The 12,330-nt window shown below is 34.4% G+C and overlaps 2 protein-coding genes across 2 annotated transcripts; both read left to right on the top strand.

Moving 5' to 3' along the window:
* The first annotated feature begins 6,432 nt into the window (after positions 1–6,432).
* LOC114719556 (glutamate receptor 2.7-like) lies at positions 6,433–10,921 on the top strand. The gene is made up of 4 exons (XM_028905069.1): positions 6,433–6,721; positions 9,037–10,274; positions 10,686–10,875; positions 10,917–10,921. Exons 1-4 carry the CDS (start codon positions 6,466–6,468, stop codon positions 10,919–10,921), a joined length of 1,689 nt encoding a protein of 562 aa, XP_028760902.1. The 5' UTR covers positions 6,433–6,465.
* LOC114719549 (glutamate receptor 2.9-like) lies at positions 10,873–12,067 on the top strand. The gene is made up of 3 exons (XM_028905060.1): positions 10,873–10,977; positions 11,122–11,534; positions 11,614–12,067. Exons 1-3 carry the CDS (start codon positions 10,971–10,973, stop codon positions 11,914–11,916), a joined length of 723 nt encoding a protein of 240 aa, XP_028760893.1. The 5' UTR covers positions 10,873–10,970; the 3' UTR covers positions 11,917–12,067.
* Positions 12,068–12,330: the final 263 nt, after the last annotated feature.

Below are 12,330 nucleotides of genomic sequence, written 5' to 3'. Positions count from 1 at the left end.
TTCCAAATTTTGCAGCTAACCCAAGAAATGTGAGTCTTGCTTTATCAACTGATGGGTTCAATCCATTCAGGAATCTCAATACCAGTTACAACATTTGGCCTGTTGTATTGATTCTGTACAACTTTCCACCTTGGATGTGCATGAAACAGAGTTCCTTCATATTATCCATGATTATTCCAGGAAGGAGAGCACCGGGTAATGAAATTGACGTGTACTTGTACCCATTGATAAAGGAGTTACAAGAATTATGGACTTCTGGAATACAGACATATGACTCTTATGAAAAAAGAAAATTTTCAACTTACGTTCATCCCTTATGTGGATAATCAGTGACTTTCCTGGATTGGGAACATTATCTGGTTTGAATGTTCATACTGATCTCGTATGTCCAGTGTGCAACTTTGATGCGCAGTCCATTCGACTTCTGCATAGTCAGAAATGGTGCTTCATAGACTATTTCTTGATCAAAGACACAAATTTAGGTTACAACGTAACCTCTTTGATGGACAACAAGAAAAAAGAGGTCCTCCTTTGATTTTGACTAATGAGGATATATTTCAACAACTATATGATGTTGATATTGAGTTCAGAAAAAGTGATGATGCTGAAGGAATTAGCAGAAGATCGCGGGAGACTTCCACAGCAGCTGAGCCTATGCAGTGGCGTAAGAGGAGCATTTTTTTCACTCTTCCTTATTGGAAAGATAATTTGTTACGGCATTGTCTTGATGTTAAGCATATTGAAAAGAATGTATGCAATAATGTCATATTCACATTGCTTAAAGATCCTAGAAAAATCAAAGGATCACCTTCAAGCATGAAAAGATTTACAAGCAATGGGAATTCGTGAAGATTATTGGCCAGATCAAAATGGTAAATTTCAGCCAGCTAAGTTCACATTGACAAATAGAATAAGGATATCTTCTTGATGATATTGAAGAATATTGTTGGATGTATCCTATGGAAAGGTATAAAATTTTTTTAACTTTATTTATCATCTTATACTTTCAGTTAATTGGATTTTTTATTTATATAATGTTTACTTAATTTATAACTCATTTTTTAATTATTCTTTAAGGTTTTTGGGTAAATTAAAATCCTATGTTAGAAATAAAGCTTGGCCAGAGGGTTCAATAGCAGAAGGATATTCAAGGGATGAGGTTCTCAATTTTTGCTCAAGGTGCTTTGATGATATCAACACATCATACAATTGTCTGCCTCGAGTTGATGATCGCCCTCAACATGCTTCATCCACAACAAGCATTTTGTTCCATTCTGTTGGTAAACCTGTTGGAGGATATGAAAATATAAAGCTTACTCCAAAGGAAAAATTATAGGCACATGGACACGTATAAATTGTAGTGAAGTTGATCCTTTCATTTAGTGAGATAATCATTAAAATCTCATATTTACCTTTCAAATTCTATACTCATTTTTTTGTAGAGAGTTCAAAAGTCATGTGAAGCATCATATGCGAAGTCACACGAACACATCTGTAGAGGTGGACAAACGAGTCCATAGGGAATTTCCTGCTTGGTTTGCACGTCGAATAGCAAATGACAACATCTCCCACCCATCTAATCTTTCTATTCTTGCACTTGGTCCAATTGATCATGCACATAGGTTTACAGCATATAATGTCAACAGATTTAAGTTTTGCACAGTTGCACGTGATCAGGGTTTGCTTACCCAGAACTATGGAGTTTTTGGCACCTTTGGAACTAGGAGTTATGCAAGCATCAGCGATAACAATATGACTTTTGGGGGGTGTCCCATATTTTGGGAAGCTTGTAGACATTATTGAATTAAATTATAATGGCTCTTTCACTGTAACTCTATTCAAGTGTTCTTGGGCAAACACCACAACTTCACGTGGTATCATGACTAATGAATTGGGCATAACATCTATCAATTTCTCAAGGCTTATTCACACTGGTGAATCAGAGGATGATGAGCCATATATACTTGCTTCGGAGGCACATCAGGTTTATTATGCGGAGGATGAAAAACATAAAGATTGGAATATGGTCATTCATCTCAAGCCTCGAGACCTTTATGATATGGGTGATGGTAATGAGATCAATTAAGAGAGTGACCCGTTCCAACCAACTAACTTGGATAATTATTTCCCTGATAGAGATGAGAATTGACCCCTTCTCAGGTACATATTATTCAACTTAAATTTTTATTAACTACATTTCTTATATATATTTAAAATAAGTTTGTTTTTACCCTTTCTTTTCATTTATTTTTTCAGGGATGATGATGAAGACTGAAATGTTCAAGAATCTTTATATGTATATATAATTTTCTTACCATAAATATGAATGTATTTTAGCTAAAATATAAGTATATAAAATTTTATTTATTTGATACATTATTAGAAAATAAGTTACTCAAATTTAATAATTTGCAACGGTTTTTGCTACAATCGCTGCAAATGCATGAGTTTTGCAGCGGTTCTTTTTTGAACCACTACAAAAGTTTAAAAATTTGCATCGGTTCTTAATAACAGCTATCGTAATTGCCACAAATTTAAACTTTTTTTACAATGGTTATTATCTTAACTGTGGCAAATTTAAAATTTTTGTAGCGGTTTCGTAATCGCTGCAAAATTCACATATTTCTTATAAATACATCCCAATCTACTCGCCATTTTCTCTCCTTTTTTTTTTTTCCTCTTCTCCTTTCGGCTTCCCTCTTCTTGTTTCACTTTGGTTTCTGTTTCACTCATTTCATCAGAAGTAAATTATTAAATATTAATTTAGTATATTTCTCTTTTTTTTATTTTTATCAATTTTAAACTTTTTTCCCTCTTCTTTGCAGGCTCAGATCATAACGTATTTTTATTTTATATAAATTATTCATTACAGATGAAAATAATTTTTAATAACTAATAATAACACATCAGAATCTAAATTTCTAATAAAATATACAAATTACAAAAAGTATATATATTTCATATTTTTAAACTAGTCATGTTTTTTTAAATATTTGGTAAATGAAAATCAAAATTATGCAAACAAAAAAATCAATTACAAAAATAAATAAATTAATATTTTTAACTAAAAATGTGTATGAATTTGAAATTAAAAACATTTGCAACAGTTTTAAATAACCGCTACAAATTTGAAATCAGCAAGCGTTTGTAGCCGTTATTGAAAACCACTGCAAATTTGAAATCAACAACAATTTGCGGCGGTTGTCGAAGACCACTGCAAATTTCATGTCATCCAAAATTTGCAGTGATTATTCAAAACCGCCGCAAATGCTATTTCAGAGGAATTTTTCCCTCCACATTTGCAGCGGTGAGGAACTGTGGCAAATTAAAAAAAACCGCGGCAAATCGTACTTCTGAAAATATTTGCAGCAGTTATATCATGATTTTGCAGCAGTTTTTACAACCGCAACAAATAGTTGCAGCGGTTCTGACAATAACTGCTGCAAATATTTGCAGCGGTTTGACCACATTTATAGCGGTTTATTGGAACCGCTGCAAATTACATTTGCAACACCTATTTTAGTAGCGGTTTTGGATACCACTGCAAAGTCATTTGCAATGATTAAAACTGCTACAAACACATCAAAATAACCGCTACAAAGTACTCTTTTTTTGTAGTGACAATTAACAACTTAAACTAGTGAGCAACTAAATATGGTAATAAGCTTTTGTTCAAATTTTTGCAAACAAAGGGGATTCATCCCTAAAGCATCCTCATGACATTCATGCCGGAAGTTTGACAATACACCCTACCGAACAAATTCAACACTTAATTAATTTGACATGGACACTTTTGATGTTACAACAAATAAGCTATTCCAAGTAATAAGTAAAGTATAACAAATCACAACTCTGCAAATAACAGTTGTTTCAAGTAACAATACTGAATATGGAAATAACATGTTTACTATTGTAAATAACAATTGAAGTATAACAAATTACAAATATGCAAATAATAACCATTCTAATTAACAAGATTGAATATGAAAATAACAAGTTCACCATAATAAATAACAAGTGAAGTATAAAAAATTACAGCTTTGGGAATAGCAACTGTTGCAAGTAATAGTCAAACTTGTGTCCCCAAACTAAAGTAATAGTCACTGGTGCTCCAGATGTAAAGCTTGATAAAATTCAAACCACATAATAGAAACTTTTAACATATCCAAAATCATATAAAGGTCATCAAGTTACTGAACATATGATTACAAAAATCATTAATCATTTTTTTGGGAATTTGATCAAGTTAATTAATTAATCATGCATGCTTGACCCACACAGTAAAAGACAAAATCTATTTCAATTTCATTAGAGATCAGCGCGCAAAAAAATGTAATGATAGAAAGACCAAATCTTGTATAGTTTGTATTATATAATCTACTTGCAAACACATACTCAAATCCAATCAAAGTCTTATCTAGAAAATTTTTTATATTAATTTTGGCTTGTGTTTTTAGCCATATGAATGGTAGCCAGAAACTGATAGTGAACAAACCACTATTCAACTTTCTTTCGGTCAAATTCCTAAGAAAACAAGTTAGAGAAAAAGAAAAAACAATCGCAGCAGGAACTTGAAATTCTTAGTAATTTTAGGGGACAACATCGGCGAACAGCTCCATCTTGTATCAACAATCTTTTCACAGAGGAAGAAAAGAGAGCGAGAGAAGTGGGGAGAGATGGGGGTGGCATTGAGGAAGGAGGTGGGGAAGAGGAAGTGGGGTTGGGGGAGAAGGAAAAGAAAGACGAAGGAGGGGAGGGAAAAAATGATAGAGAGGGAAAGAAAGCGAAGAAGGAAGGAGGAGAGGAGGAGATGGAAGAAAGAGGGGGAAAAAGAAGAGAGGCATTTTAGTCTTTTCACTATTATTTTATATTTGTGATTTAAGACTTGGTTTCCTAAGGCAATTAAGCTAATCTAAGAACCTATTTCACAATTTCATATATTCAGGGGTTTTTATTTGGAATTTTTCCTATAAATACTGAATAAATTAACTAATAATTATAGACCTAACTTTCTCTCTCCACGTTCTCCCTTCACTAGAGCCTAAACTCTGAAGTCGCTATCCTGTTTTACTTTTTCGCAATATTTTGTTTTTTCCCCTTGTTGAATCCAACCAAATTATCATTTAGTACTCCTCCGGTTTTTAATATGTGACCTAATTATTGAGTTAGTTTTAGTCCTAAATATAAAATCTATTTATCATATATATCAATTTTCTCTAAATTACTTCTATGGATACTCCCTCAACCATAATTAAGTAGAAGAGGGAGAAGAGGTATTAAGAAAGATGATTATGGTGTTTTAAAAAAAATATATCATTTTTCTTATAATTAACTAACTTACCTAACTTTCTTAATCTAATTAAATTAGTTAAATGAGTCTTATATTAAGAACCAGAGGAGTATTATTTATGTAATTAAGAGAGAATGTCATTAAGCAGGCCCGTGCCTTGGAAATTTTGAGAAAGATAATGAAACGGAACAAGTTTCTTAATTTCTTATGATGTTCCTCCCTCTTTTCTTCACTCTCTTTCCTGCCTTCTTTTTACTGCCAACGTCATCGTTGCCACTCCCTATATCATCATGCATAAATGCATAACTTTAACTAACTAAGTAAGTACCACTAATTAAGTCTCAAGGGACTGTTGGTATACAATTTTTTTTTTTTTTTATCATCATAAAAGACCAAACTAGTGTTTTGAGAAAGTTTAACTAACTCATGACCAATTGTAAATTATCATATACTATCTCTGGTCCTAAATATAAAATTTAGTTTGTAATGTAATTTACATTACAAATTAGATCTCATATATAGGACCAGTAGTATTTTTAATTTACTGCTCAATTGTGAAGAAAATCTTATAAATAACAACGATGTTCATGCTAATAGATATTACAGTATTGCTAAAACAACGATAATATTTTTTGGTTGCCCAAAAAAATTAATTACTAGGATTGTCATTAGTGATGGCAATTTGATGATCAACCGGTAGTTGGTTAAAGCTTATCAAACGGGTCGGCCGAAATTGGTCTTTTACATTGATAAGAAATTCCAATAGTCTCTTGGTATTTAATTGGTATTAATTTTTTTTTAAAGGAGACCTATTTGTAATTTTGATTGCAGTTATTTGTGGTTTTAAGGAATAGTTATTTTTAATTTTAAGAATATTTATGTCTAATTTTTACCCAGTAATGTTAAAATTACTAGCTTCATAACAAAGGGCAACACAAGATTGCCACAAAAATTTTCAAGTTTTAGGGTAATGACGTCACACCAACATAAAACTTAGGATACCCATGCGAAAATACTTTATGGATAAAAATGTCATTTTAACCCGTAATAAAGTTATCATAAACAAGCAAATGTTAATACGAAAGGAAAAGGACGCATAAAATAACGGTAGGACTTAGGAGTTGAGGAGAGAGATGAAAGGAGAGGAGTAAAGGTAATAGCAGGGAATTGGAAAAATGCAGAGAAGGCGAAGAGCAATTGTCATACTTACGGTGGGCTTAGTATGCCTAATGATTACCCTAACACAGTCTGAAACTGAATCTATACCAGTGGGAGTGATTCTGGATTCGGATTCATCCCTTGGTTCCATGGCTCTCAGCTGCATCAACATCTCACTCCGTGATTTCTATTCCACGCATGATTCTAATTCAACAAAGCTCCAACTTCATTTCAGGGATTCCGGAAAGAATCTCACCACTGCAGCTTCTGCAGGTAAGTGCTCCTCCTCTGTGAACCAATAATGATGTTTATATCCAAAAGAGGTGACAAAAATAATGAGGTTAAGACTTTTTTTTTTTGGGTTAATGTTTGTGAACTTGTTAGAAGCTCGAGCTTTGTTTCTTCCTCAATCTTTCTTTTTCCTGATGACATGGAAACTGAATTCCTGATCTCCCCACCCCCTTCCCCCGTTTTTTGGGGGGGGGGGGGGGGAGAACCATCTTTTCTGTCTTTCCTCTGCCTCTCTTTCTCCCTACCCCTCCTGTACTCACAATTACACAGTGGGGGGGAGAAGAACCATCTTTTCTGTCTTTTCTCTGCCTCTCTTTCTCCCTACCCCTCCTGTACTCACAATTACACGGTTTTGGATGTTAAAAATAGAGGCTCAACACTTCTTTTTTAAAACCCAACTTTTATCATTCTAAATCTTCTTTCGTAACATTCAGTATTTTAAAATAATTTTTAGTACGTTTAATATTTTAAAATATTTTTCTAGCCGCACTCTAAATTATGTTTTAATAGCACTTACTGTTTTAAACTAATTTGAAGATAGTAAGTGTTATTAGAAACATAATATTGAGACTCAATACACCAAAAATTATTTTAAAATATTAAATATTACTAAAAATACTTTAAAATAATAGATGTTGGCCTGGAAATAGTATTCAGCCTCCATTTTTACCTCCAAAATGGTATAGTTTGAGGTAGGGGATGGAAAGGATAGACCGTGGAAGTTGGTTCCCTAAAAGCCCAAATTGGTTTGACATTTTTCATATTTCTTTTAAGAAAAATTAATCTTTTAATTTTTTTAACTTTTTAATTCACTAAATTTAGTCGGTGTCATTCAGTTCTTGAATTTTTAATTTGCTTAAAATTTGATGTTTAATCTTTTTATCATTTTAAAATTTTGTCTATATCATCCCCAGCCCGTTACGAGTTTAGTATTAACCCATGTTTAGTATGAGGAAAATAGAAGAGAGGGGAGGAAAAAAATTTTAATAAGCTTGATTTAAAAATTAGAAGAAGTGAGGTTTTAATTTTTTTTTTTAATATAACACAGAATATCCTCAAGTAAATTTGGGTTTGAAACTAATCTTTATCGGGTTAAGAGCGTTAATATTAAATTAAAATCCTTCTAATAAGTATATTTTTTGATATTCGAACTTGTATTCTTCTTTTTATAGAGGTGGAACCGAGTAATATCCCAATCAACAATTTATTGGCTGAGTTTTAAAATTTTAATAAAAAGAAGATGTAAGATAAACGACTAATAAAATTTAATTATATAAGCTATAATAATAGTGTTAAAATTGCTTACGTGGCTCCATAACAATCTGCAGGTGAAGGCATTGAACTTATCCATCATCTTCATCTTCTCTCTACATTCTCTCCCTCTATTTGTCCATTTCCTCTAAGAATCCTGCTTCAAATCTTCCATTGAACCAACCACAATCTTTCGGTCTTTCCTCTCTTCTTCACTTTTTACTTTTCCTCTTTCTTCCCCTTTTTGGATCCTCCTCACGCCAGTCAACTCTGTTCTCTCATTTTCATCAACCATTCTTTTTAGCTAGGTTAAGCAGTTGTATTTAATATCTTAAAATATTTTTTAGTGCATGCATTTAAGATCTTAAAGTAATTTTGCAGGTGCGTCTAACATGGTAAATTATATTTTTGATGGATCCAACATCTTAAAAGTTTTTTTTTTCAGTTATATCTAATATTTTAAATTATTTTTTGGTTACATCTAGCTCCTTAAATTGGTAGGTTTAAAATTGTAAAAAACAAAAAAATTTAGATTGCTGAATCTACTTGGAAAAAATATTTTAGTACGTTAGATGTAACGCAAAATGCTTTAGGCTGCATGGACCTTTACAAAATACTTTGACTCTGCTAATAAAAAATATGAAATTTTTGTCGGGGGGCTCGTCAGTTCTTCAACCTACCAGATTTAGTTTAAAGTTTAAACTAGGACATTCATACAGAGCAGTCTAGATAAATTCAATGGATTACTATCATATGTTGCGTTAAATGTCGGTTGTGGGTCGGCATTCGTCGCCAGATTTATTGTCGCCTTTTTAATCCTCTGTTTGCGTCTTCGTCCATTTCAAATCCCACCTTTGTTTCCTCCAAATTTTATGTAAAATCCACGTGGAAATGAGTTAAAAGCCATCTAAGCAAAATTTTTAACGTTATTATCGATATATTTTTTTTGTCACGGATGACTCAATACTGACTTATTATGAGTTATGGATGATAAAAGAGCGCATATCATATTTTAATTTTGTAATCTGGCATCCGTTAATAAGCAGCTCGAGATCTAATTAACAAGGAAAAGGTGCATGCAATCCTGGGACCTAAAAATTCAGAGCAAGCAAGGTTTGTTGTAGAGCTTGGTAACAAGTCTGGTGTACCTGTGATTTGGTTTTCTTTATCTGGTCCATCTCTTTTGCCGCCTCGTTCCCGATTCCTCATCCATTCCATCTCCACTGGAAGCCAGTGCTCTCAGTTCGAAGCTATAGCAGCCATCATCCAAGCTTATAATTGGCAATCTGTGATCCCCATTTATGAAGAGCCAGAATTCGGCAATGACCTCATTCCATGTCTCTCTTATGCCTTGCAAGACATGGACACTCGAATGCCTTATACAAGTTCCCTTCGTCAGGATTCCTCGGATGATCAAATCACCCAAGAGCTTAAAAACATAAAAGGCAACCGAACATATGTATTTCTTGCCCATATGACCGTAGACCTTTGGTCAAGGCTATTGAAACGTGCACAAAAGGAAGGGCTGATGAGTGAAGGATACGTTTGGATACTTACGCAAGGCCTATCTTCTGTGCTAAATCCCGAAGCTCTAGATAAGAAGGCGAAAGGCTACATGGATGGTGCTTTGGGTGTGAAGCCATCATTGGATGTTTCCAACATAACTAAGCGCGCTTCCTTAGCGACAACATTAAAGTCCAAGTACGGTAAAACTCTCTCTCTATATGGCCTATGGGCTTATGACACTATCACAGCGTTGGCCAATGCGGTAGAGAAGGCCGAATTAGTTAATTCTGCTTCCAGATATAGGATTCAAAGCGGAGTTGATCTTCGCAATGAAACAGGCCCAGAACTTCGCAAAGCAATTCAGGATACTGATTTCCAAGGCCTATCAGGAGATTTCAATTTGAGCCAAGGACAACTAGAAACATCACAAATTGTAGTATACAATGTGAAAGGCCAAAATGAAAGCATCATTGGACATTGGAGCCCCGAAAATGGCCTTAAGCTTATTCACAATCACAGTGAAGGTAACGCAACGGAGAGACTAGCAAAGTTGAAAATTGGGGTCCCAAGAACGCATTTTACTGAATTTGTTAATTACTCGTCTGATCCTGAAGAAGGGCAGAATAAATCAGCTGCCGGTGGCTTTGCTGTTGATGTGTTCAAAAGAGTGGTTGATGTTTTGCCATTTTCTCCATCTTATGACTTTGTGCCCGTAAACATTAATGGAGAGCAGACTCCCTCGAGCTACGATGATCTTCTCTGCCAAATCAAAAACAAGGCAAGTTTCCATTCATTTCTGTTGCTTTCAATTGTTTTACTTTCAACAGCCTCTCTGTTTCTCAGTTTCTAAAGGAAAGTCTTAGGCATAATATTGGTATAATTTCATTGCTGATTATATTCCCCTGAAGCTTGGATACTCTCAGGCATGGAACTAGAAAATATTGATAAGCGGTTCCCAAGGTACAAATAAAAATTTTAATGGGGACAGAGCTAAGAATTCCTTTCCAAAAATTAATCTTATCTACATGCGTAATCCATGTATATTACAAATGAAGCAAAAAATTTTAGCTGGGGCAGCTGCATATCATTAGTGAGCATGCTGGCCACAAACACAACACGCATTTATATAGGCGGGTGTGTGTGTAGGGATTCATTTCCAACACTTAGTCTGTGTTTGAAAATATTGCAGAATCTTGATATTATAATTGGAGACATTACAATCGTAGCGAGTCGCACAAAATGTGTTGATTTCACAGTGCCGTATTTAGATTCAAGCATGGCAATGGTGGTAAAGGTGAGGTCCGACTCCAAAAATGGGTGGATTCTCCTCACACCTTTTGATTGGTTACTATGGCTAGTTCTTGCTGTGATTTTTGTGGGTGCAACTGTTATTGTAATTCTATTGGAAATAAAAACGAAGCATGATGTTGAAAGCAAATTCAAACACTTTGCCCGCAATCCCTTCCTCATTTACATGAGCGGTGAGTTCTCTTTTGTCGTTCGCTATTGATTTTATATATATTACTACTCCCTTCTTTCTTATTTATCTGTCAAGGGGTAGTGTCTATTTGACACACTCAATTATGGGGTGTGTTATCGATGTTTCTTGTGTGTGATGATTCCAGATGTTGAGTTTTTGAAAAGTGGGGCTTCTAAGTGGGTGGTGCTAGCGGTCACGTTTCTGTTGAGCATAGCAGTGCAAGTTTACACAGCAAATTTGACGTCAATTTTAACAGAAAGGACAACGGCAAAGCCTTCTCCATGGAAGGACTTGCAAGAGATCAAAAGGAACAGTCGGTTAGTGGGATATCAATGCGATTCCTGGGTGAAGAAGCTTCTGACTGACCAAATAGGATTGAAGGATGATCAGTTAAAGCCTTTATGTCGTGAAAATTACAGTGAAGCAATATTATCAAGAGGAGACAAAAAAGGTGTTGATGCTATTTTTGATGAAACTCCTTATCTCATGCTCTTCCTTTCCAAGTGCTCTTCTTGCAAGATGACAGGACCAATCTACAAAGGCGGTGGATTTGCCTTTGTGAGTACTGTTCTTCTCTCCCTAATATTCCTTATGGCCTGTAAAACTTTGATGATGTACGATGTTGTTGTATTTTCAGGCATTCCCAAAGAATTCTTCCTTGGTCTCAAGTTTTTCAGCTGCAATATTAAACGTGACCCAAAATGTGATGAAGTTTCGTGACATGAAGAACAACATATCCTTACCCGTCACCATTGACAAATCTGAATATAATAGTGATGTTGAGACGCGGGGTTTGACGAAAGACGACTTTGGAGGCCTTTTCCCCATAGTATACTCTGTTTTAGCTCTCTTCTTCAGCATTTCAATTCTGAAAGCTCAGTGGCTGCAAAAGAAATGGATTACATGTTGGACAGTCCGCGGCGGAGGAGTTATATGCTGAGTCGCTAGCCAAAGACATCTGTGAAAATCAGTATGTTATTTTGATTGTGACTGAAATTAAAAGTTGAAGACCTTTTGATTGTGACCGGGGAAAAACAAAAAGAAATCCCTGCCTCTCCTATCTGTTATTTGGTAATGTATAATCCATTAAGTTCTCTCATTTCTCTCTTCTGTTCACTCAGTTTGCTTATCATGTTTTCAGCTCAATATCCATCCCACACACATATATATGGTTGGTACATATATCTTTTGAATTGCCAATAATAAAACTATTGCATTAAATTAGTACATAGAGGAAGGTAAAGAACACAATTTTAGGGCCTGTATGGACTTAAAATCATTAACCTTCATTTTATTCTGCAAACTCAACTTTTTTTAAATGAAAAACGATATATTAGAAGAATTCAAGTGTCTA

This window comes from Neltuma alba, unplaced genomic scaffold, assembly GCF_004799145.2.
Source record: "Neltuma alba isolate B1F8T4 unplaced genomic scaffold, ASM479914v2 tig00011923_pilon, whole genome shotgun sequence".
Taxonomy (NCBI): Eukaryota; Viridiplantae; Streptophyta; class Magnoliopsida; order Fabales; family Fabaceae; genus Neltuma; species Neltuma alba.
The sequence above is the reverse complement of the archived record's forward strand: the minus strand, read 5'-3'. Positions and strand labels throughout refer to the sequence as shown.